Source organism: Miniopterus schreibersii (assembly GCF_964146895.1).
Source record: "Miniopterus schreibersii genome assembly, chromosome: 22".
Taxonomy (NCBI): Eukaryota; Metazoa; Chordata; class Mammalia; order Chiroptera; family Miniopteridae; genus Miniopterus; species Miniopterus schreibersii.
The window spans coordinates 323,888-347,231 of record NC_138124.1 but is presented as its reverse complement, the minus strand read 5'-3'; the positions used below and the strand labels follow the sequence as shown (position 1 = coordinate 347,231).

The following is a 23,344-nucleotide window of genomic DNA, read 5'->3' as shown; positions in this document are numbered from 1 at the left end:
AGAGTCAGTAGCAAAGGAAGAAGGGGGTCACACATACGGTGAGGGGAGATGTGACCGCGGGTGGTGGGCACACAATGCAATATACACACAACGTACCATAGAATCGTACACTTGAAACCTATGTCATTTTATCGCCCAATGTCACACCAGTAAATTTAATTAAAAATAAATAAATGTGCCCTGGCCAGTGTGGCCCAGTGGTTAGAGTGCTGGCCCATGCACCAAAGGGTCACAGGTTCGATTCCTGGTCAAGGGCAGGTACCCGGGCTGCAGGTTTGATCCTGGGCCCCAGTTGGGTCCTATGCGGGAGGCACCCAATCCATGTGTCTCTCTCACATCCATGTTTCTCTCCCTCTCTCTCTCTTCCCCTCCCTCCTTCCCTCCCTTCCACTCTCTCTAAAAATCAGTGGGAAAGATATCCTCAGGTGAAGATTAACAAAAAAATAATAATAATAAAATAAATAAACAATAGTAATAAATGCGAAACCAAGAAAAAGAGTCAGCTGCCCCACAAAGCACTGGATTGTGGGCTCTGGTGGATAAAGTTTCCCTTTGGATGACTCAAAATGCCCCTTGTGCTCATGGCTCCTAATTTCTATTCCCCGCAGCAACGTGGAACTGCCATGTCTCTGGGCAGCCCCCCCCCCCACTTCTCCCAGGGCCAGGTCACCCAGGCCCCCAGCTCCTTCTGGGATAAAAGGTCTTTAAGTCCTGAGCCATCCTCCTGCTCTGCGTGTGGGCTAATTCCTAAGCGTCTCTCCCACCTACATACGCAAAGCAAATTGTCCCAGCCCAGCCTCCAGAGGGTTTGCGTCTCTGGTATTTTGCTCTCAAAGATGACAACACTAGACGTTCCCTTTGTCATTAACCACCACTGACTTCCTGAGATCTCCAAACGTCAGGAGGTTTAAACTGGGATCCTAAAATCTATCTTTTTCTTTTGGGTGAGTTATCATCTTTGATCACTGCGTCACCCTTTCTAAACACCATAAAAATAACTAACATGTTGGACATTAAAATGCTAGAATTATAAAATTAAAAACGGCTTTGGGGGTGATCGGGTCTAAAGCAACCTTTAAAAGATCCAAAGCCTGGGCCGAAAAGTGATTCGCAGCATTTGGTTCCTTTAGGACGTTTTTCAGTCTCTCCTGCTGAGGGGGAGCCGTCAGAAGTTTCTGCTCTGCGGTGACTTACGTGCTGTTTCGAAGAGGAAATGAAGATTGAACCCAATTTTTTTCTCTCACTTAGTCTTCTCTCTCTCTCTCTTCTTTTCTTTTTCACACCATAATGGCCCTTGGGAATATTCCAGTATATTTCAATATATATTCCAAAACTGATGAAAAACCATTTATATTTAAATAAAAGCTAAGTTATTTCCAACAGGCCCAACTCCAATTCTACTATTCCCCTTCCCCCAGCCTCCCAAGTCACCCACTTCATGCCCATCACCCCCGTTGCAAGTTACGTTGAGAACTGAGATCTGGCCCTGGCTGGTGTGCTCAGTGGTTAGATCTTTGGTGGATGCATCCAAGGGCCTCGGGTTTGATTCCCGGCCCAGGGCAGGCACCTGGGCTGCAAGTTCCATCTCCGGCCCGGTGCAGGAGGCAACCAATCGATGTGTCTCTTTCACATCAATGTTTCTCTCTCTCTCCCTCTCTCTCTCTCTCCCTTCCACTCTCTCTAAAAACCAATGGAAAAAATATCCTTGGGTAAAGATTAACCAAAAATAATAATAATAATAATAATTGAGATCTATGCTGGAAAGCTGGTACCAGAGCCTAGACAACTGTCAAATTTCATCCCCACGAAAGAGCAAAGAGGAATATGTGGGGAGAGCATATAGATGCCAGAAATGCAAAGGAGATTGCGACCTAAATATATGAAAAATTGGAAAATCTCCAAAAACATGGACAGAGAAATAAGAATGAACGTTATAATGATACGGAAGATGAAAAAAAAATTGGAAAGAAACTCTGGCAAATGACATTGGAAGACATCTTTTTAGACTCTTACTATATTCTTGGTGGAAATCAATGAACACTGTACTGGGGGGGTTCAGATCTAATGAGTAAGTGTTGCTTGGTCTGCAGAGAAGAGCCCCCTGCAGACTGCAGGTGAAGATGTTGCTCCCTGGGGTCGGCTGAGCTCAGGTGAGCACTTTCCTTGTAAGAGGGCATGTTAGGGCCACACTCGGTAAGTGTGTTTCTGTGAAAACCCAGGTCCCAGTGGAGGAAACCCCACTGAAATGAAACGGGGGGGGAAAGATAGTTTGCTCTTCCCGACTGCATGCCTCCATGACAAAATACAGCCGTCTGAAGAAAGTGTGGAGCTTGTCCAACAGAACATCGCTGAAGGCACTTCCTAATGCAAGTTGAGGGCAATCTATCTTTCTTGGCCAAATTGAAAACCACCGCAAAAATATCAATCCCCATAATAGTCAGCCTTTCTGAGAAGAATCAATCCTTTGCTTGTGTTACCACGAATCAGCCATTCCACAGATTTCACTAAGAAAGCCGCCTGCAAATTGCTTTGCAGAGGTGCCGCTACGTGATTCTCAAAGGGTCATGACTCAGAGGACAGGGACTGAAAACAGCTGGCCCTGGTCATGGCACAGAATTCAGCACCTTTCCCCCCCCCCCCAAACGTGCTATGGGGCCCATCTTTGATTTATTGGCTCATTTAATATTACATACTGAAAGCTTACAGTCCCCATAGCAACTGCAGACCAAATAAGACAAGTCCCTCCTTTAGCAGCTCATAAATTTGCGGAGGAGACAGACCCATACACGGCTACTGTAACACAGCGTGACGGGAGCGATTACTCTTAACTGGTCCGACTAAGCCTTGTTCATTAACTCATCTATCAGACTTATTGCACCGGGCTCTGGGCTCGCCTATGGGGTTACAGGAACATGCATGAGGTGTTCTAAGCAGCGTGGGGAACTCACATCTCACATGGGACCAGTCAGACTGCCCACCCCACTGCGATCTATGAATATTTTATTAGGAAGGTGAGGGCATGCCAGACGGGAAGCACAGGGCGAGCAGGGGACACGAAGCGTAAAAGTGAAAGTCACTCTGGAAAACAGGCTTCAAGATGAATCCCCGGAACATTAGAGAGAGAGAAGGACGAATTGAGACAGTTTTTGAAATTTATTCCCCACCCCATACATTTCAATTATAAAAATTTTTTAATTTACTGATTTTGAGAGAGAGAAAACCATGGATTTGCTGTTCCACCTATTCATGCATCATTGGTCGCTTCTTGTGTGTGCCCTGACTGGGGATCGAACCCACAACCTTGGCGTATCGGGATGACGCTCTAACCCACTGAGCTACCCAGCCAGGGCCTGCCTCCCTTTCTACCATCCACCTTTCAACAAGCATTTTGAGATGTATGAATAAAGTAGAAAGAAAAGGACACAGCCTCTAAAGATAATGCGACCAAGGAAGCCAGGCAAGCAGGACATTTTCAGATTAGAAATTCTAAAAAACTAAGATGAATATGTTAATGGGTAATTTGGGCAGAGATACAGAAACCGTGGGACATAATCAAATGCAAATACTAGAAATGGAAAACATACAAGCAAAGGTGAAAAATGCCTTCGATGGTCTCACCAGTAGACTTGACAAATCTGAGAAAGTAAGAAAACACCAAGCTGAGTAAATGGCAAAAAACCCCAAACTAAGCCCAAACTATCATATTCAAACTGCTGAAAAACAAAGACAGAGAAATTGTCTTCAGCATCCAGGAAACACTAGCAGGTTACATCCAGAGGAACAAAGGGGAAATTACGGCAGACTTCTTGCCAGACCGATAGAGGCAAAAGATGATGGAGAGATGTCTTTGGAAAGAAAAACATGTCAATATAAAATTCTATACCCATCAAAAAGTACATTTCAAAAATAAGGGGGACCCAGCAATTCCACAACTAGGCATATGTACAAAATATTTGAAAACAGGAATTCAAACAAATCCATAAACACACATGATCATAGCAGCACCACTCACAACAGTAAAAAGGTAGAACCAACCCAAACGACCATCAACGCATAAATGGATACACAAAATTTGATATATCTACACAAAAGTACAGGCAACAAAAGCAAAAATGGACAAAGAGAATTCCTTTATATAACCCCTGTTTTTCCCAAAGGGAGCAACATTTGCAGAGGTCCCATGGTGGTGTAGTGTGAACTTCGGAATCTGAAAGTTTCTCGGGTCCACATGACCCCATTCCCCGTTGCTCTGCTTTGGTTTTCTCTGTGGGAGGGGGACTGACATACCACCCGGAGTTGTACTGTGTCAACTTTCCGTTGTCCCCTCACCCTGGGGTGAACGTATCCAAGCTCAGTTCCTGCATTTACTCCCCACATTCTGAGTGCTGGTTACAGAGGCGCTGAGCCAGACATGGATAAAACTCTGCATGGCAACCAGCCCCACCGTCTGAAGTAGAGGTGAGATTCACAGGAAATGCAAAAAGACGATATTCTCTCTTTCCAGAAACTAAGGTTTACCAAGCACCAAAATGGACAAGCACTGTGCCATCTCAAAGAACCCCGGAAAAAGCCTCACGGCGGGTGGGCTTCCCACCCCACCCCACTTCTCCTTTCCCTGCTGCTCCCTTTCCAAGGCAAAGGGCATCTAAGTGGGTTTCATGGATTAAAATGTTCTAGCAGCCTTGGCTGGTGTGGCTCAGTGGTTAGAGTATCGGCCCTGAGGACTGAAGGGTCACAGGTTCGATTCCCAGTCAAGGGCACCCATCTGGGTTGCAGGTTCAATCCCCGGCCCATGTGAGGGAGACAACCAATCGATGTGTGTGTCTCTCTATCCCTCCCTCCCTCCCTTCCACTGTCTCTAAAAGTCAATAGAAAAGGGAGGATTAGAAAAAATAAAACATAGAAGGTCTAACCAGTTAGGGGGTGAAATTTCTCACCTGCAGTGAGGCTACACCGCCCTCCTGGGCAGTCTGCCCACCCCCTAGCCCCATCTCCCATGCAAGCCACCTGCCCCCACTGGAGCCAGCCCTTCCTCTCTGGGGTTTTTCTGGAGCCGTCCACGGTCCACACCTTCCCTACACTGCAGCTGCTGCAGCTGAGTTAGAAGCTCTGGGTTTTCACAACCCTGAACCCCTAAGATTCCCTGCACCCTTCTATTGCACACTGGGCTATAATCGCCCTGGAGTCTGCTTGTCTCACCATCAGAGCGCATGCCCCAGCATGCCAAAGAAAGGGCCTGATTTATCTCCGAGTCCCCAGCGGCCCAATAAAACCAGGCTGGTTGCCGGACCCATGTGTCTCAGTGGTCGAGCACAGTCCCATGCACCAGGAGGTCTCCAGTCCGATTCCTGGTCAGGGCACAGCCTGGATTGCGGGTTTGATCTCCATGCAGGAGGCAGCTGATCAGTGTTTCTCTCTCTCTCTCCCTCTCCCACTTTTTTTTTTTTTTTAAACATATCTTTATTGATTTTAGAGAGAGGAAAGGAGGGGGAGAGAGAGAGAGAGAAACATCAATGATGAGAGAGTCATTGATCGGCTGCCTAGCCCACAACCCGGGCCTGTGCCCTGACCGGGAATCGAACCCCGATCTCCTGGATCCTAGGTCGATGCTCAACCGCTGAGCCATGCCCGGCCAGGCCTCTTTCTAAAAATCAATAAAAACGTATTTTAAAAGTAAAAATAATAATAATAAAACCAGGCTGGTTTCCCTGAATTAAGACAGCAAGGACTAGAGGCTGGAGAGGAGGGAAGAGGGGGAAAGAGGTGCCCTGTGTGGGCCCAGGGATGCGGCCTAGTGTTGGGGTGTCCAGGGCGGTTCTCAGAGGAGGCGTGTCCAGAGCATGTGGCTGTCTGGTGTCTGCGGGTTTGCCTGCTCCCGGGCGGTTTACAAAACTGGAAATCTCATTTTTACAATCACTGACAACGCGGATCTATCTCATTTATCCAACCAGCTCTGAACGGAGTGGAACTGGGATGCAACTAACTGAGGGATTCGCGATGCCTCAGGCCAACGGGGTCCTGCCACTCAGAGCTGGCATCTCGCACTGCAAGACGGTTTTGAAATCGGATCAGAAATTCATCACCTGTGTGGCTCAGTTAGGCTTTAAAATATGAGGCTGATAGGAAATTAGCTGTGTGCCATCTTAGGGGTGTTCAGTAAGCTACTGCTGAGATCTGACAACGATAATGTTATCTTTTCTCTTCAGGGGTGTTTGGGATGAGTCGCACACGGGGAGCCGGCCAAGGAGCCTGTGAAAACAGCCGTCTGCCATTTACAGAATAATTACAGATGTATCTTAGCTGGCGATTTTCCCCTGTCACGATGTTCAGGGTTTGGTTTAAAAAAAAGAAAATAGCAATTCTTCCTCCAGGGGCTGTGTTTATTACTGACGTCGCTTCTATGAGATTTTTTTAGCTGGGAAGCTTTGTTCGCAGGCCTGTATTTGTTTTTGTTTTTTTAATCTTCACCCAAGGAGTGAGGATATTTTTTCCATTGATTTTTAGAGAGAGTGGAAGGGGCGGGGAAGGAGAGAAGAGAGAGGAGAGAGAGACACATCGACGGGTCGCCTCCCACACAAACCGCAATGGGGGCGGAAATCGAACCCACGACCCTCTGGTGTGCAGACCGATGCTCTAACCACTGAGCCACACCAGCCAGGGCAGGCTGTTTTAATTCCTGTGTGGGTACAATCACAGGTCACCTCACCGCCATGTCACATACTCCTCCAGGCTCATTCATTCATTCACCCCGCGGGCTCCCGTCGTTGCCCAAACCCAGAGTTCCTCCAGATACGGGGCGAGAAATGAGACCGGCTGCAAACCATCAAGGACTAGGCCAGCCGCAGGCTGGGTGGGGGGCAAGCCCGCATCTGCCCTGCGGACAGACCCTCCCGCACCCTCCTGTGCCTGTGCCCTCTGACCCCCGTTACTCCACCACAAAGGCCGCGGGTCCCTGCACAGATACACCTCCCGCTGGCCCACGATGGTTTCACCCCACGAAGGGAAGCCCTAGACCACGCCTGTGCAGACGGGAGTTTCATGAAGCCCAGGCGGCCGGAAGGCAGAGGCGGGAAGAGCAGAGGTAACAGAATCTGTGGGTTTCCCGATCATTCTGCAGGATGCATGGGCCAGAGCAAGAGGGGGCCCTGTGACGGAGCAGCCTGGCCTGCACAGAGTGTCATTCAGTCTGAAAACCAGGGACCCACTGCCGTATGCTACAATGCTGCGGTGAACCTTGAGGACGTGATGCTGAGTGACAAGCTGGAGCGAGGCCGGGGCTCAGTGAAAGCCAGATGTTGCTCATATTAGAAGCATCTTCAAGTTGGAGTTAGGTAGCATTGAGCTTTAAAATGACAAAGGGAGCCCGGCCGGGTGTGGCTCAGCGGTTGAGTGTTGACCTAGGATCCAGGCGATCGGGGTTCAATTCCCAGTCAGGGCACAGGCCCGGATTGCGGGCTCGATTCCCAGTCGGGGGCGCGCAGGAGGCAGCCGATCAATGTCTCTTTCATTATTGATGTTTCTATCTCTCTCTCTCCCTCTCCTTTCCTCTCTCTGAAATCAATAAAGATTTTTTTTTTTTTTTTAATGACAAAGGGTGATATTTAGTGTTTAAGGATCTATACGCCAAGACTTCCACAGGAGAAGACGGCCCCCTGACATCCTAAGCGTGTGGGAAATGGAAGTGGAAGTGGGATAAATTTCCCACCGTGTGATTTCAGGCTCCACGGGGCCGTCCCCGACCCGGAGCTGGGAGTGATCGGGGGGCGCGTTGCCACGTCTCTACCATGCAGATAAAATGAACATAATCTCAAGGACACAGATAACAGCGAAACGTAGCCAAATAATTAGGAAGTGATGCATTTCAACTATTTGTCACTTTTGTTCTGATATATTTTCTTTAATGGTAAGTTTACATAATTTAATTTTTAATAATGACCGTTGGTGGCAAAGATCCTAAATGCTTAGCAGCCAGCTCTCACCCACACTGGGTAAACCTACGCCACTCCCACCCCCACCCCCTTTTTTTTTTTAATCTTCACCTGAGGGTATTTTTTATTGATTTTTAGAAAGAATGAAAGGGAGGGAGAGAGGGGGAGAGAGAGAGAGAAACATTGATTGCCTCCCGCGCAGGCCTGACCAGGGCTGCAGATCGAACCTGCAAACCAGGTACGTTCCCTTGATCGGAATCGAACCCGCGACCCTTCGGTGCGCAGGCAGATGCTCCAACCAGGGAGCAACACCACCCAGGGCTGTTATGTTTAGTGCTTGAATGGGTAACATTTGGAAAAAGATTTATGTGCAGCTGGTGACCGATGTTTATCAGAATAAGAGGGGACCAGCTTCACGAAGAGAGACCGAGACAGAGCAGCTGAAGAGTGTGGCCCTGGGGGGACAGAAGTGACCGACCGCGGAGTGATCAGAAAACAAAGGAGCTCCAAGAAATGTCCCAAACGTCCCCTCAGGCCACCGTAGAGCCCTTCCGGACTGGCCCAGGTCTGATGGGAGTTTACTGGGGGTGGCAGCCTGGTGCGGGGACAGGAGGGCGAGATCACGCGCGGAAGTGTGTGCAGGTGCCAAGCACATTTCGGGGACAGGGCTGCAGACGTCCTGCCACCAAAGGGCACGAGCAAAAGGCACCTTCGGCCACGGCTGGTGGAGCCCAGTGGTTAGAGCCTCGGCCCGCACACCAAGGGGTTGAGGGTTCGAGTCCAGTCAAGGGCACAGACCTGAGTTGTAGGTTTGATCTCTGACTCATGAGTGCAGGAGGCAACCAATCGATGTGTCTCCCTCACATCCATGCTTCTCTCTCCTCCCTCCCTCCCTTCCACTCTCTCTAAAAATCAATGGAAGCCCGGCAGGCGTGGCTCAGCGGTTGAGCGTCGACCTAGGATCCAGGCGATCGGGGTTCGATTCCTGGTCAGGGCACAGGCCCAGGATGCGGGCTAAGCAGCCGATCAATGACTCTCTCATCTTTGATGTTTCTATCTCTCCCTCTCCCTTTTTCACTCTCTGAAATCAATAAAGATATATATTTTTAAAAATAAATAAATAAATAAAAATCAATGGAAAAAATATCCTCCGGTAAGGATTAATTTTTTAAAAAAAGGAAATCTCACCTTTCGCAACAGCAGGGATGGACACAGCATAAAGTGAAATAAGCCAGCCAGAGAGAAACAAACACCATAGGGTTTCACTGATATGTGGAATCTAATGAACAAAATAAATGATCACACAAAATAGAAACGAAACAGGCTCATAGGTACCGAGAACAGACTGACAGCTGTCAGGGAGAGGGTGGCGGGAAGGGTGAAAAAGGGGACAAGATTAAGCAAAAAAAAAAAACAAAAAAAACCTCATAGACACAAACAACAGCACTGCGATTGCCAGAGGGAAGGGGGGAGTGGGGCAGATAGAGGGGGGCACAGGGGGATCGAGGGTGACGGAAGGGGACCCGACTCGTACCGTGGACAGATGCTGTATCACAGAACCGGACGCCTGAAACCTGTATCATTTTATTAACCAGTGTCACCCCAATAAATTCAGTAAAATTTAAAGAGGATAAGGCTGCAGCCTTAAGGAATCCCTCCTAGAAGCTGCCTCCCCGAGCAGCCAGAAGCCAGATGGGCCCTGAGACAAAGAGCAGACCAGCTGCGCGCGGGGCCGGATCTGCATCACAATCGGACCGCGAGAAAACCAAACAGGGTTTTTCATTAACCGAGAGCCTCTTAATAAGCCGCGTTGAACAACATGATTATTTCTCAGTCCCCGGCAAGTGGAAGCCGCGGTCCCCGCAGTTGTCAGGGAAACACTCCGGGTGACGACACCCTGGGCACCTGCAGGGAGGGACCCAGCGGAGCGGGAGGTGGAGGGGCCCCCGGGCTGGGCGACGACACTCACTCGGCGCTCAACGCGCATTGAGCACCTACTGCGTGCGGGCGCAGGCCCGCCCTGGGGCTCTACAGGGAGCACCTGGGCTCCCTGTTCTGGGCGTTTCTCTGCAGCTGGGGGACAGAGATGACGGACGACGCAGGTGCTGTGAGGTGGGACTGGAAAAGGGAACACAGCCTGGGAAGGGGCAGGGCTGCGAGGGGGCTGGTGTCCTGGCCTCGGTGATAAGAGGCCACACTGTGAGCAGAGACCTGGGGAAAGGCAGGCGCCACCTGCCTGATGCTGGACAAGAGTCTCACAGAGCCCGGCCGGCGTGGCTCAGTGGTTGAGCGTCAACCTAGGATCCAGGAGATCGGGGTTCGATTCCCGGTCAGGGCACATGCCTGGGGATGCAGGCTTGATCCCCAGTCCGGGGCCTGCAGAAGGCAGCCGATCGATGACTCTCTCATCATTGATGTTTCTGTCCCTCTCCTTCCTCTCTCTGAAATCAATAAAGATATATTTAAAAAAAAATAAAAGAGTCTCATAGAAAGGGAGCAGCAGGGACAAGGACCCTGGGGCAGCAGTGGGCTCAGAACATTCCAAAAGCAGCCCTGGCTCGGTGTCTAAGTGGTTAGAGCATCGACAACCTGACACACCGAGGTTGTGGGTTCGATCTCTGGTCAGGGCACACACAAGAAGCAGCCAATAAATGCGTAACTAAGTGTAACAACTCAATGTCTCTCTCTCTCTCTCCCTCACACACATACAACACCAAAAGTATTTAAAAAACGGGAGAGGGAGAGAGAGAAACATTGATGGGCTGCCTCCTGCACGGCCCCTACTGGAGATCCAGCCCAAAACCCAAATGTGTGCTCTGACCGGGAACCAAACCGGCAACCTTTTGGTGCCCAGGACAACACCCAACGAACTGAGCACCCCCGGCGGGGCTGAGCTTGCATTCTAACAAGATGCTCAGACATTAAACTACTCACTGCACAGATGGTTTTTTAGACCCGTTGTCAAGGCCAGGAAGCAGCACCTGGCAGGGAAGTCCTGCCCGGGAGGTGTGGTCAGGACTGGGAGGAGTTAGCCAGCTGTGTGTGAGAGCCCGGAGGACTGCCTGGGGGAGGCGGCGCACCGGCAAGGTCAGTGGAGGGGGTTCCTCCTGGGACCAGAGCTCCAGGAGGCGGGGCGCAGGGCACCTGAGGACTTGCCCCTCCACGCTAGGCTAGAACAGGTTACCGGGTCAGACGTGGTACTTAATCCAACGCAAAGCAGCTTTTAAAATTGTCATTTTGAAAATAGTGTGAACACAGTGAGTAGCGGGAGTGGAAGGGAGGGAGGGAAGGAGGAAGGGGGTGAGAGAGAGGAGATAAAACATCGATGTGAGAGACACACATCAATTGGTTGCATCTCGCATGCTCCCCGACTGGGGCTGGAGATTGAACCTGCAACCCAGGTACATGCCCTTGACCGGGAATTGAACCTGTGACCCTTCGGTGGGCCGGCCGACACTACCCACTGAGCCGCTAGGGCCCCTCGGCCCTCTTTCTGCCTCCAATGAACCTCCTCTCAGCCATGCAGGCCCTTCTCTGTACCCCGACTCCCCAGGCTCCCTCACTTTCTTGGGGAGACTCCCTCTCTGGATAAAGCTGGATCTCACTGCTGGGCCATTTCATTTGCTTTGGGAACAACACCCCCCCCGCCCCCCGGGGTCTGTGGCTTCCCATGTCGGTAGAACTGTTGTAACTCAAAAAGTTATCGACTTCTGAAGCTTAGGATACTCGGCTCTATTGATTTATTTTTTTCAATTTAAAAGTCAATCAAGAAAAGAAAATGGCTTTGTGTTGTCTGAGTCTTAGAGGTGCTGTGACAAAGGCTCGTCTCCCTCTGTAGGGGGACGGGACGGCCGCGTCTGCGGTTGACGGTGCCCGTGTCACTTTGGCAAGAGGATGGAGTTGCTTTGTCGTTAGGACCGTGGGCCTGTTTCCTCGCCTGCAAATGAAGCTACTAAGACCTGGCCACCCAGGTGAGCAAATTCGAAAGGGCCCCAGATGAGAGCCTGACCCATGCTGACCTTGTGGCCAGAGGGTCTGGTGGTAATTAAATAGGACCAGGATCACTTTAGTCTTATTTCAAATCACTTTATAAAAATAATCTCACCCGGCCGGGCGTGGCTCAGCAGTTAAGTGTCGACCTGGGATCCAGGCGATCGGGGTTCGATTCCCGGTCAGGGCACAGGCCCGGGTTGTAGGCTGGGCAGCCGATCAATGACTCTCTCATCATTGATATTTCTGTCTCTCTCTCCCTCTCCTTTCCTCTCTCTGAAATCAATAAAGATATATTTTAAAAAATAAATAAATAAAAATAATCTCCAGTCTGATGCCCCGGCCAGTGTGGCTCAGGGGTTGGAGCATCGGCTCGGGCATGGAAGGGCCGTAGGTTTGATTCCTGGTCAAGGGCAGGTACCTGGGTGGCAGGTTCAATCTCGGCCTTGGTCAGGACGTGGGCGGGAGGAAACCACCTGATGTGTCTCTCTCACATCCGTGTTTCTCTCTCTCTCCCCCTCCCTCTCACTCTCTCTAAAAGAAAAAAAATCAATGGAAAAAATATCCTCCGGTGAAGATTAACAACAACAAAAATGACCTCAAGCAAGGCCCATGAACTGAAAAAAATAAACAGCTTAGATGTGCAGACCATCCACAGAAGATGAATTGCTCGGCCCTCGGCCTATTCTTCACCGTTACCGTCTTAGGTACCAGGCACCGTTGGGATCAACTGACTGCCTCCCGGAGTACCTCAGGATGCGCCGTGACGCCGGCAATCGAAGGCCTGCGGGGTGGGGTCCCGGTTCTGGCGCAGACAGCACAGAGGGAAACGCCTGCTGTGCTTGGAGAGGCGCAGGCTCCCGCCCTCTCCCGGAAAGTACGTGACGTCTCTGAACTAGGTCTCGAGTGGTCTGTCGCTGATACTTCATAAATTATTGTTTTTAAAACACAAAACCCCTTTCACAGGCATGCCTTCCAGACCCGCCGCCGCATGGGAGAAGCACAGGTTTCTGTGTATTTGTCTTGTGTTAGAGCTTATGCTCACTCGTGACGTGGAGATTTATTTTATCCAAGGTGAGCAAGACTAATTAGCTCATTTTCAGGGAACGCGTTTCCTTCACCGAGGCATTAATTCAGACAGGACTCGCGCAGACAAGACGGAAATTCAGCTGACAATGTGTGGTTGGAATTTCTGTCTTATATAAGCACACACAGGTGCACACATAAGCATGCATGCACACATACATGCATACATGTGGGACACATGTGCATGCATTCACAGGTATACATGTGTGCACACCAAATCATAATATACTTCACACATGTACCTGCATACTCACACACCCATGCATGTGATTGCACACATACGAGCCATATGTATGTGTGCATGTATAGTCACGTGCACCGTGTGTGTGTACACACATGTGCAGAGATGCACACAGGCTCACGTGCATGCATATACTCACCTGTACATGCACACACATACACAGTGCTCATACAGGCACACTCACAAATGCACATATGTAAGCTCATATGTTTACATGGACATGCACCTACATACACTCATGCACACCACACACATGCACACACATGCACATATGCACAGGCCCCACACCCAGCTCACGCTCACTTACCACACACACACACACGTGCACACTTGCAGTTCAGTGTCTCCTTGTCTACATTTTAATAAAAACTGTTCGCATCTTTGGAAGTCCTGTGGATCTGACAACTTAACTCTCTGCTATAGCGTGAAAGTAGCCATAGGCTACAAAGTGATTAAAAATTTCTGTTAACAAATACATTTGTATCCTCTGCTATGGGGGGGAAATGTAAGAAAACAGGACATTATGGTCAGTGGTCATTTCTCAGGGGGGAAGTTATGAATTACATTTATATTTTATCTTTTACATATTTTCTTTTGAAAGCAGATTTATATAGTCAGCCAAAGGGCCACTTAAAAACTAAAGCAGGAAGTCAATATTTTGCACTGCACATCACAGGCAGAAGTGTTATAGGAGGCAGGTAAAAGTCAGTGTCATCCATCATAAGTGCTAAGTAAGAACGTGTGCCAATAAGGGCCCCACGACCGTCAGATGACTATTTCATGAGAAACGGCTCTGATTTCTGAGCAGCAGGAACCTGGTGGGACGAATGGCCAGGGCCAGAAGCAGAGATGGAACCGAACAGAAATTACATGAACTATGGAGACGCTTTCCCTCCATCCGAGAACAGCTGTGTGGTTCCTCAGGCCAGCAGCTCACGAGCTTCTAAGGAGACGGCTGGTGGTCGTGCCCACACTTTCCGAGGCCACCAAGTTATGAACTATTGCCCCGGCTCTCCCCCCGAAACTGCTCACCCTGTCTCATGGGCTGCAGAGAAACGCGAGGCCTACACATTGCCCACTGGGCTTGAACCCGGGCCTGGGCCTCACCGAGAGGCGAGGAGGCCCCCTCTCCAGCCGAGCAGATGTCCTGGTTATTAACCCAAAGAGCCCAACCACTGCTGCTAAACGGCCTGCAGGGTCCCTCGCCTGGAGCCCAGCCTACAGCTGCCAGCAGGTGGGGGGTTCACTGAACCACAGACGAAACCAGGGTCCTTGGAACGACAGCCTTCCAGCTCTGCGGGAATCGGGGACCTGGCTGAATGAGGGAGCCCTGGGATGAGGGGCCAAGTCTGTCTGCAGTTCGCGACCCGCCCGGAGCACTGGTCTCTGACCCCGAGGATATTCTCCATTGGTTTTTAGAGAGAGCGGAAGGGAGGGGGCGAGAGAGAAACATGAATGTGAGAGAGACACATCGACTCGTTGCCTCCCGCACCAAAGCCGGGGACCAGGGATGGAACTTGCAACCCAGGTACGTGCCCTTGACTGGGAACCGAACCCACAACCCTTCTTCGGTGCAGCGGCCGATGCTCTAACCACTGAGCCACACAGGCCAGGGCGCCCTCCCTCCCATCTTAGCTGTGCTCTGGGGTGGGACCCTCAATGACTCTGGAGCAAAGACGGGACAAAGGCAGAGTGCAGTGGGTCACCTGCGCCTGTGACATGTGCCGGAAGGAACGCTGTTGTCATCAGGAGAATTCTTAAGTCACAAGATTATTTCCTTTAAACTCAGCAGAGACAGAACCCAAACAGGAAGAAGCTGGTCCCGTGTTCGGGTCTGGATCCTGTCCCTTAGCATCAGGCCGACCGTGAGCCCGAAGTCCCACTGAGAGGGGCACGGTCCTTGTCCCCGCAGCTCAGTGTCCCTCCCACACCCACGTCTCAGCAAAGCTGCCAGCATCCCTCTCGCTCGTGAACAGACAGGGCGGCTTCAGTGAGTCTGCAAAGCCAGGTTCTAGGATACTCGGGGCCCGAAGTCTGTCCTCACCTGGGTGTGGCTCCAGGTTCTGTCCCCAAGCCCGGCCCAGGCGAGCAGAGCCCTGCAGAGGCCTGAGCGGGGCTGCAGCCTGCGTGGGTGCTGTGGTTCCCTCGGCCAGAGCTGGTGTGACAGATCTTTAGCGAACCCCACTCCTGGGAGCCCCCAGCCCCGCAGTCCTCCTGAGAGGAGCCCGGGCTGACCTGGGTCTGCACCATCCACGGGCACTTTCGAGTGGGGCCCTTGCACCGGGAGGGGGACATCAGACACGCATTATGCACCCTCGTCACAGACAATCAAGGTGCAACCCCAGTGGGATTTCCGAGAGAACTGCGATATGAAACCCCCAGCATGCCCTGGGAGCACCCAAGTCACCCTCTGCGCCCCGAGGCCGCTCCCAGCGGTCCGTCCTTAATGCTTCTTCCTCGGTGCCAACCTCAGCTGCACCGAGACGCACTGCCCCTTCTAACTTACCCTTGGGGACTCTAAACAGCAAGTTCAAGCAGGTTTGGAAAGTACCTGAAAAACTCCATGAAGGAGAAGCCGTATCCGTGCTGCTCGGCGATCCCAGCGCAGACGACGTTGGCCGAGGCCCCGATCAGCGTCCCGTTCCCTGCAACCGAGATTCACTCGTAAAACCAAGGCCGTTCATCGCGGTGCAGCCTTCTGCCCGCTTTTGTTCTGGAACATTCGGAGAGGAAGGCCAACCACAACGGACGGACAGGTGGAAGAGCCCTGGGCACGAGTCCCGGGAGCTGGCCGGGGCTGAGGAGGGACACGGGGGATATCACTCATTCAGGGGGTCACCAGGCAGGTAACACCCCCCTGGGACGGGGGTCGCCCTGGGTTATCTGCATGGACCCAACAGAATCTCATGGACCCTTAAATGCAGAGAACTTTCCCCACCCAGAGCAGAAGAGAAGCCTCAGGGAGAAGGGGACAGGTCCTCGGGGGGTGGGTTCGAGGGACAGGCTGGGGGGTCAGAGAGACCCCAGGGAATCAGAGACCCCCAGAGGGGAGTTGGAGGGATCCCAGAGAATCGGAGAGGGCCCAGGAGAGATCTGGGGAGGCGGGGAGGCAGATGAAGGGGGTCCCGAGCAGACGGGGGTGTACCAATTCCACGGCAGTGGTGGCCCCCAGCAGCCTCCCCTGGGTCCTGGGTCCTGTCATGCCGATGTGTCCCTTGAGACCCAGCCCCACAGCCCCCCCCGGAGCTTCCGATGCCTCCCCTCCAGTCTCCGCCTGGTGCCACCTGAGCACGCCGGGCGTGGGGCCTTGAGAACGCCTGCGTGTTATCATCTGAGCTTGGGCGACTGTCCCCGTTCATGCGCAACAGCGGGTGACAACAGGTGCTCGGGGAGGCCGCATGAACATGGTCCCGCCCAGAGGTCAGGGTCCCCAGCGCCCTGAACTCTGCTTCTCCCGCTTGGGTCTTGTCCTTGGGTCCCCGGTGGCTGAACGAGGCCGATGCGCTGCCTCCAGAAATCGCCGCGACCCCACCGAAGCACAAAATCCCCCTCTGCAGACAGGGAGATGACCTCGGCAGGAAGGTGTCGGTGTCGTAGCCAGAGATCAATCCAAGAGCAAAGAGCCGGATGATCCGGGCAGGCCCGGAGGGACCAACAACCACCTGAACCGCATCTGGCGTCTTTTTCTGGGATTTTTCACAACCTCTCGTGTTCCGAACGGTGACCAGCCCCTAAGCATGAGGACCTAGGGGCCCCCCAAGGACCAGGACAGGCGGGGGCAGCCCTGCGGTGCTCGCCAGACCTCGGTGCCTCCTGACACCCCCTCTGATCCACTCTTCAGGTTCTCCAACACCCTCACCCTCAAAGATATTTCTTTCCTTCTTACTCTTAGGTTGATATCTCCACATCTCAGGCCAGTGCCATCATTTGTGTTGTTACGACTGACCCCAGGATATTTTTCCACTGATATTTAGAGGGAAGGAAGGGGGGGGGGGTGTGAGACACATCGATTGGCCGCCTCCCTATCGCCCCGGGCATCCAGCTGCAGCCTCACCTGCCCTTGGCCGGGAAGGAACCTGCGACCCCCCTGCACCGGCCACCGCGCCAACCACTGGGCTCGCCGCGTCAGCATTTCACCCCAACTTCTCAAGGAGGGAAGAGAGCCTGCGGCCGAGGACCGCTCCTGGTTTAACACGTTTCTGAACACGAGCCCTGTGGGCACCGGTGAAGTGCGGGAGCCGCGTGGGCCCGGGGCTGGGGGCGGAAATCGCTGCCTATGAGGCTGAGTCACAGCCGTCCTCAGGCCGGGGCTCAGGATGTCGGGGGGCCCTGCAGAGACGGGGTGACAGGCGCACGGAGGGGCTGGGGGGCTTCAGAGCTGCTCCAGCCAAAGCTGGAGGCGAGCGTCTGCTCTGGAAGCCATCTGGGCTCTCGGGCGGCCCTGACGTCACACTCACAGCGCAGCGATGACGTCACGCGCACCGTGTGACAATGACGTCACGCTCAGCACAGCGATGACACTACGCAGTGTGGCAATGGCGTCACACTCAGCGCAGCTATGACCACGCTGACGTCACACTCAGCGCAGCTATGACCGCGCTGACGTCACACTCAGCGTGCAGAGATGACGTCACGCTCTCCGCGCAGCGATGACGTCACGCCCCGCAGCCCTTACCTCCCAGGCAGGCGCCCAGGGCCAGCGCGTACATGAGCGGCGGCGCGGGCAGGCTGACCTCGGGGTCCTGGCTCAGGGTCAGCAGCACGGGGACCTGCGGCGGGAAAGGACACCGACGTCACACCGACGTCACACCGACGTCACACCGACGTCGCCCCCAAGCCCGGAGGGGCCGCCGCGCCGGGACTGTCGCCAGCACCCAAGGCGCCTCCCCAGCGCCCGACGGGAGGGAGCCCAGGATGGCCCCCGGGAGCCCAGCGCGGCCTGGGGCCCACAGGGCCTTGGGGGCGCCCAGCACCCACGCGGGGAGCCGGGCCCGTGGGAAGCCACCAGGGTGTCCCTCCCGGTCCCACGCTCCGTTCTTAAACCGAAGGGGTCTGTCCGTTGCCCCTGAGCCGGGTGATGTCAGAGGTCACCGTGGAGAGGGGCTGGTCAGCCCCGAGGGGCCTCTCACGCGCCCCCACTCCCGCCAGGTCGCAGCACACAGACCAGCCAAGGTCCGGTCTGTGTCCAGCACCAGAGCCACCGGCTGGACAGCGCCCTCCGCTTTCCCAGGGAACAGGGGAGGAAGGCCTTCACCCCGCCTCTGTCTCTGGGTGTCCTCCAGTTTTCGCTAAAAGCAAAATGAAGCTCTGGCCGGTGTGGCTCAGTGGTTACAGCGCCACCCCCATGCCGAAGGGTCACAGGTTCGAGTCCCTGCCCGGCTGGAGTGAGCGCAGGAGGCAACCAACCGATCAATGTGTGTCTCTCCCTCCCTCCCTTCCACTCTCTCTAAAAATCAATAGGAAAAAATACCCTCAGGTGAGTATTAACAAAAATAAAAAATTAAAGCAAATGAAAAGACTGCCTCGCCCATGAGAGCAGCAGCTGTCGGTGGGGCCGACCAGGACGCGTGGCCACAGGCCCCGGGCCCCCAGCCAGCCACCTGGCTCTGCAGTCGCCCGCTGGGCCTGGGGTGCAGCCAGGGGACAGGGCTCCACGCGGCCTCCTCTGGCACCAAGGGTGAGCCCAGACTGAGTCCAGGCCGCGCGCTGGGCCCTCGGGCCCGGAGGAGGTGGGCAGCTCACCATGGTAGCCGTGAAGGGAATGTTGTCGATCAGGGAAGACGCGATGGCCGAGACCCAGACCACCAGGACGATGGCAGCTGCCAGGCGCCGGTCCTCTGGGACCATCTGGGGGGGAGACAATAGCGGTGTTGGGTGTCACAGCCCATGTCGATCACGCGCGCTCGGGATCTGACGCCGGGACACGAGACGCTGGGGAGGTCCTGCAGGGCTGGCTGTCCCTCCTCTGACCCCAGGTGTGCGCACTGGACCAGCCCGGGCTGTCCCCACCCTGCCAGGAGCCTGACCAGGCTCCGCAGGTCACTGAGGGGAGCATGTCCCAGCCACGCCCAAGGCCACCAGCGGTGGGCGGGGGAGCAGGCGCCGTTCCTGGTGGCTCACACGGTGACACTGTCAGCCTGGTCACACCGACCTGCCCTCCCGACACACCCCGGGGCCGGCACCTCTCACAGTCACTCACTGAGACTAGTATCTCGACTGCTCTCTCTCTCAGAAGGGTTTCAACCAAAGGCTAAGAGCAAAATTACAGGATCCGTAATTATATATGTTTTTGAAAAAGTCTCCCTTCATCTCTAGGCTGCCCAGGATAAAACAGGTCCCCAGCTGCGCTTTTTTACATAATTAGCGGGACCTCTTCCTGCCAGGTTTTTCTTTCTTTACAAAATCAAAGGAACCGTGGCTGGAGCCCATTGTATTGCCACACGGGCTGTACCTTTATTAGCAGAGTGGTCTGTTCGCCCACGTATTCTATCAAGTGCAGGTGCGCCAGCGCCTGGAAGAAACGGACGCAGGTGAGAACCCATTTAAACTGAGAATATCTGCACACTCTGTGTCTTCAGCCCTGGCCAGTGTGGCTCAATGGTCGAGTGTGGTCCTGTGCACCAGGAGGTCACAGTTCGATTCCCGGTCAGGGCACAGGCCCGGGTTGTGGGCTCGATCAATGACTTTCTCATCATTGATGTTTCTATCTCTCTCTCTCCCTCTCCTTTCCTCTCTCTGAAATCAATAAAGATATATTTTTAAAAAATAAAATATAAATAAAAATAAAAGCTACAGAGCCTTGGCCAGTGTGGCTCAGTCGGTTGAGTGCCGGCCCGTCCACAGAGAGGTCGCCGGTTCCATTCCTTGCCAGGCCACGTGCCCGGGTTTCGGGCTTGATGCCCAGTAGGGGGCGTGCAGGAGGCAGGTGGTAGATGTTTCACTCTCACATCGATGTTTCTCTCTCTCTCTCTCTAAAATCAATAAAAACATATATTTTTCAAAGCTATGGAGCCACAACAGGAAACTCGTCAGCAGCATTCTAACAACTTTGTGCGGCGACAGAGGGTCACTAGACTTCCTGTGGGGGTCACATCGCAAGGTATGTAAATGTCAGGTCACTATGCTGCACACCTGAAAGTAACAAAATACTGTATATCAAGTATAATAAATAGTACTTTTTTAAAAGGGAATGCAATTTAAATCAATAAATAAATAAATGGAGAAAAGCTGGGGAGCCCAATGTGGGTCTTCAGTCACAATCTGCTATTATATCAACTAAATAACACGGATAAGTCTACTTAGAGCTGGGTTTCTCAATTCCAACACTTGATGTTTTGTAATTTTTTTAAAATTTTTCTCCAGTTACAGTGGACATTGAATATTATATGAGTTTCCGGTGTACAGCACAGTGGTCAGACATTTATATACCTTAGGAAGTGATCCCCCGGTAAGTGTAGTTCCCACCTGACACCCGGGTCATTCTTTGCTGGGGGCTGTCCTGTGTGTTGTGGGATGTTTAGCAGCATCTAAAGGACGTGCCTGCAGCAGTGGGACAGCCAAAAATGTCCCCAGACAGTGCCAGTGTCACCTGGGGCACAAGCTCACCCCCCCCCATTAAAAATCACTCATTTAGTGTAATCCAAATTTTACTAAGAGTTTAAATTTGCAAAGAAAATGAAATGCAGCCACAGCCTTTATTTTGATATATGCTAATTATCGAAGAGAAAGTCGGAGGTCTAAACCAGGTTAAAATTTTCTGCTACCTATCAAATAGTTACGGGCACAGCTTTTTTAAATTGACTTTTAGAGGGAGAGAGAATCACTGATGTGAGAGAGGAACATCGACTGGGCACCTCCCGCACGTGCCCCAGCAAGGGATCGAACTCACGACCCTCCAGTGCTTGGGAAGATGCTCCAACCAACTGAGCCACACTGGTCAGGGCTTGTCCAGCATTTTAGTTGTAATCAGAGGGAGGGCTGGCCTTTCGTAGGCCCACAGAAAAACTGACGCTCAACATCCTTTCTTATTATGACACCCAATTAGAGTGTCCTCGGCTCACTTCTAGATCTAAATCGATGAAACGTGCTACTTTTCTTGTGCCAAACTGACCTCTGCACCCTGAAATCACCACCAGGGACCCGGGCCCGGCATAGGTCTGGCCTTGTCCCCCCCCCCCCCGGAGCCCTCTATGGGGTAAGAGGCCAGCGTGAGTCACACAGAAATTCTCGATGAAGAGAGAAAAATGCAGGTCAGCCTGACTCCTGTCACCACTCAAAGAAAAACGCTTAGAGGTCTCCGTGACCCGCGGTCGTCCCGAGGAGGCAGCTCAGGATGTCGGTTCCAAAGGTCAAGCAGAAAGTGAAGGGGCTCACTGGGCCCTGCCATCAGCTGGCCTCCGCTCCCCTTTTCTGGGCTGGTCTCCCCCTTTTCGCGATATCCTCTCTGATTTTCAAATCGTCTCCATCAAAACTGGACCCAGGCAAAGGACTCTGATTATGAAAACCTCTGCCACGGACCGAGAGTCCTCACGCGTTTAGCAGCCGAGACACTCGACTCTTCACAAACACTGGAATTCATTATAATCGGAATCACTTCCATTGAACTTGAATTGCTGCCCCATTATCTTCGGAGGCTGTCAGAGCCAGTTAGAAAAACACTGTCAAAGCTGATAAAGAACTTGTTATGAGTCTTTTTTGCTACAAACATTTAAATAGAAAAACTGTCTGTGTGTCCACTTTTCCCAGAACGTGTCTATCTGCCCAGTGACTTCACTACAATCCTGTCTGCAAGGCGGCTTCCTGAGAGGCTCCGCTACAGGAGCAGCACGTAAATGCCCCTCCCGCTCACGTGCCCTGGGCTGTGTGGCTCAGTGGTTGGAGCGTGGCTGGCACACGGAAGGGCCACGGATTCCACCGCCAGCCCCAGTGGAGGCACATGGGGGAGGCAACCAATCGACGTGTCTCTCTCATATTGATGTTTCTATCTCTCTCTCTCTGCCTTTCTTCCACTGTCTCTGAAAACCAATGGAAAAAATATCCTCAGGTGACGATTAACCAAAAAAAATGGGCCTCACATTCACGTGCCTGCAGCAAAGCTAGCCGACCACTCCTGTCTTCTAAAAATAAGTTTCCTCTTGTGTTGGTCCCTGACATCCATTTAAAGGCATCTGGAATTTAGATGCTTCTCCAAAGAGGACACACAGATGGCCAAGGGACAAATGAAAAGATGCTCAGTGTCACTAATCATCAGAGATGCAAATTAAAACCACAATGAGATATCACCTCACATCTGTCAGAAAGGCTCCATCAATAAGGCCACACATGACACGTGCTGGGGAGGGTGTGGAGAAAGGGGACCCTGGTGCCCTGCTGGTGGGAATGCAGCCTGGTGCAGCCACTGTGGAAAACAGTGTGGAGGTTCCTCAAAAAATTAAAAATGAAACTGCCATTTGACTCAGCAATCCCACTTCTGGGTATATATCTGAAAAAATCCAAAACACTAATCAGAAAGAATATATGCACCCCTATGTTCATAGCAGCATTATATACAATGGCCAAGATACAGGAGCAAATCAAGTGTCCATGATAGACGGGTGGATAAAGAAGCTGTGGTACATCCATACAGTGGAATATTACTAGGCCATAAAAAAGAATGAAATCTTACTGTTTGCAACAGCATGGATGGACCTGGAGGGTATTGTGCTCAGTGAAATTAGTCAAAGACAAAGACAAATACCGTATGATTTCACTTATATGTAGGATCTAAAGAGCAAAATAAATGAATATACAAAACAGAAACAGGCTCATAGATACAGAGAACCAGAAAGCAGACTGATGGTTACCAGAGGGGAGGAGGTTTGGGCGACTGGGTGAAAAAGGGACAGGGATTGGGAAGTACAGATTGGTAGTCACAGAATAGTCACGGCATAGGGGATATAGCCAATAATATTGTAATAATATGTATGGTGCCAAATAGATACTTGAAATATCGGGGGGTCATTTTGTCAAGTATATGATTGTCTAACCACTGTGCTGTACGCCTGAAACTAGCACAGAATAATATTGAATGTAAAGTGTAATTGAAAAATAGAATTAGCCC

The 23,344-nt window shown here is 52.2% G+C and overlaps 1 protein-coding gene across 1 annotated transcript in view; it reads right to left on the bottom strand.

Moving 5' to 3' along the window:
• Nucleotides 1-23,344, bottom strand: part of OCA2 (OCA2 melanosomal transmembrane protein) — a 73,308-nt gene that overhangs the window by 1,460 nt on the left and 48,504 nt on the right. Inside the window, exons 20-23 of the mRNA XM_081124545.1 lie at nt 19,697-19,756; nt 18,988-19,092; nt 17,921-18,014; nt 15,797-15,890 (exon numbers count right to left, since the gene is read on the bottom strand). Coding sequence (XP_080980671.1) covers nt 15,797-15,890; nt 17,921-18,014; nt 18,988-19,092; nt 19,697-19,756 — 353 coding nt within the window. The remainder of the gene's footprint in view (nt 1-15,796; nt 15,891-17,920; nt 18,015-18,987; nt 19,093-19,696; nt 19,757-23,344) is intronic.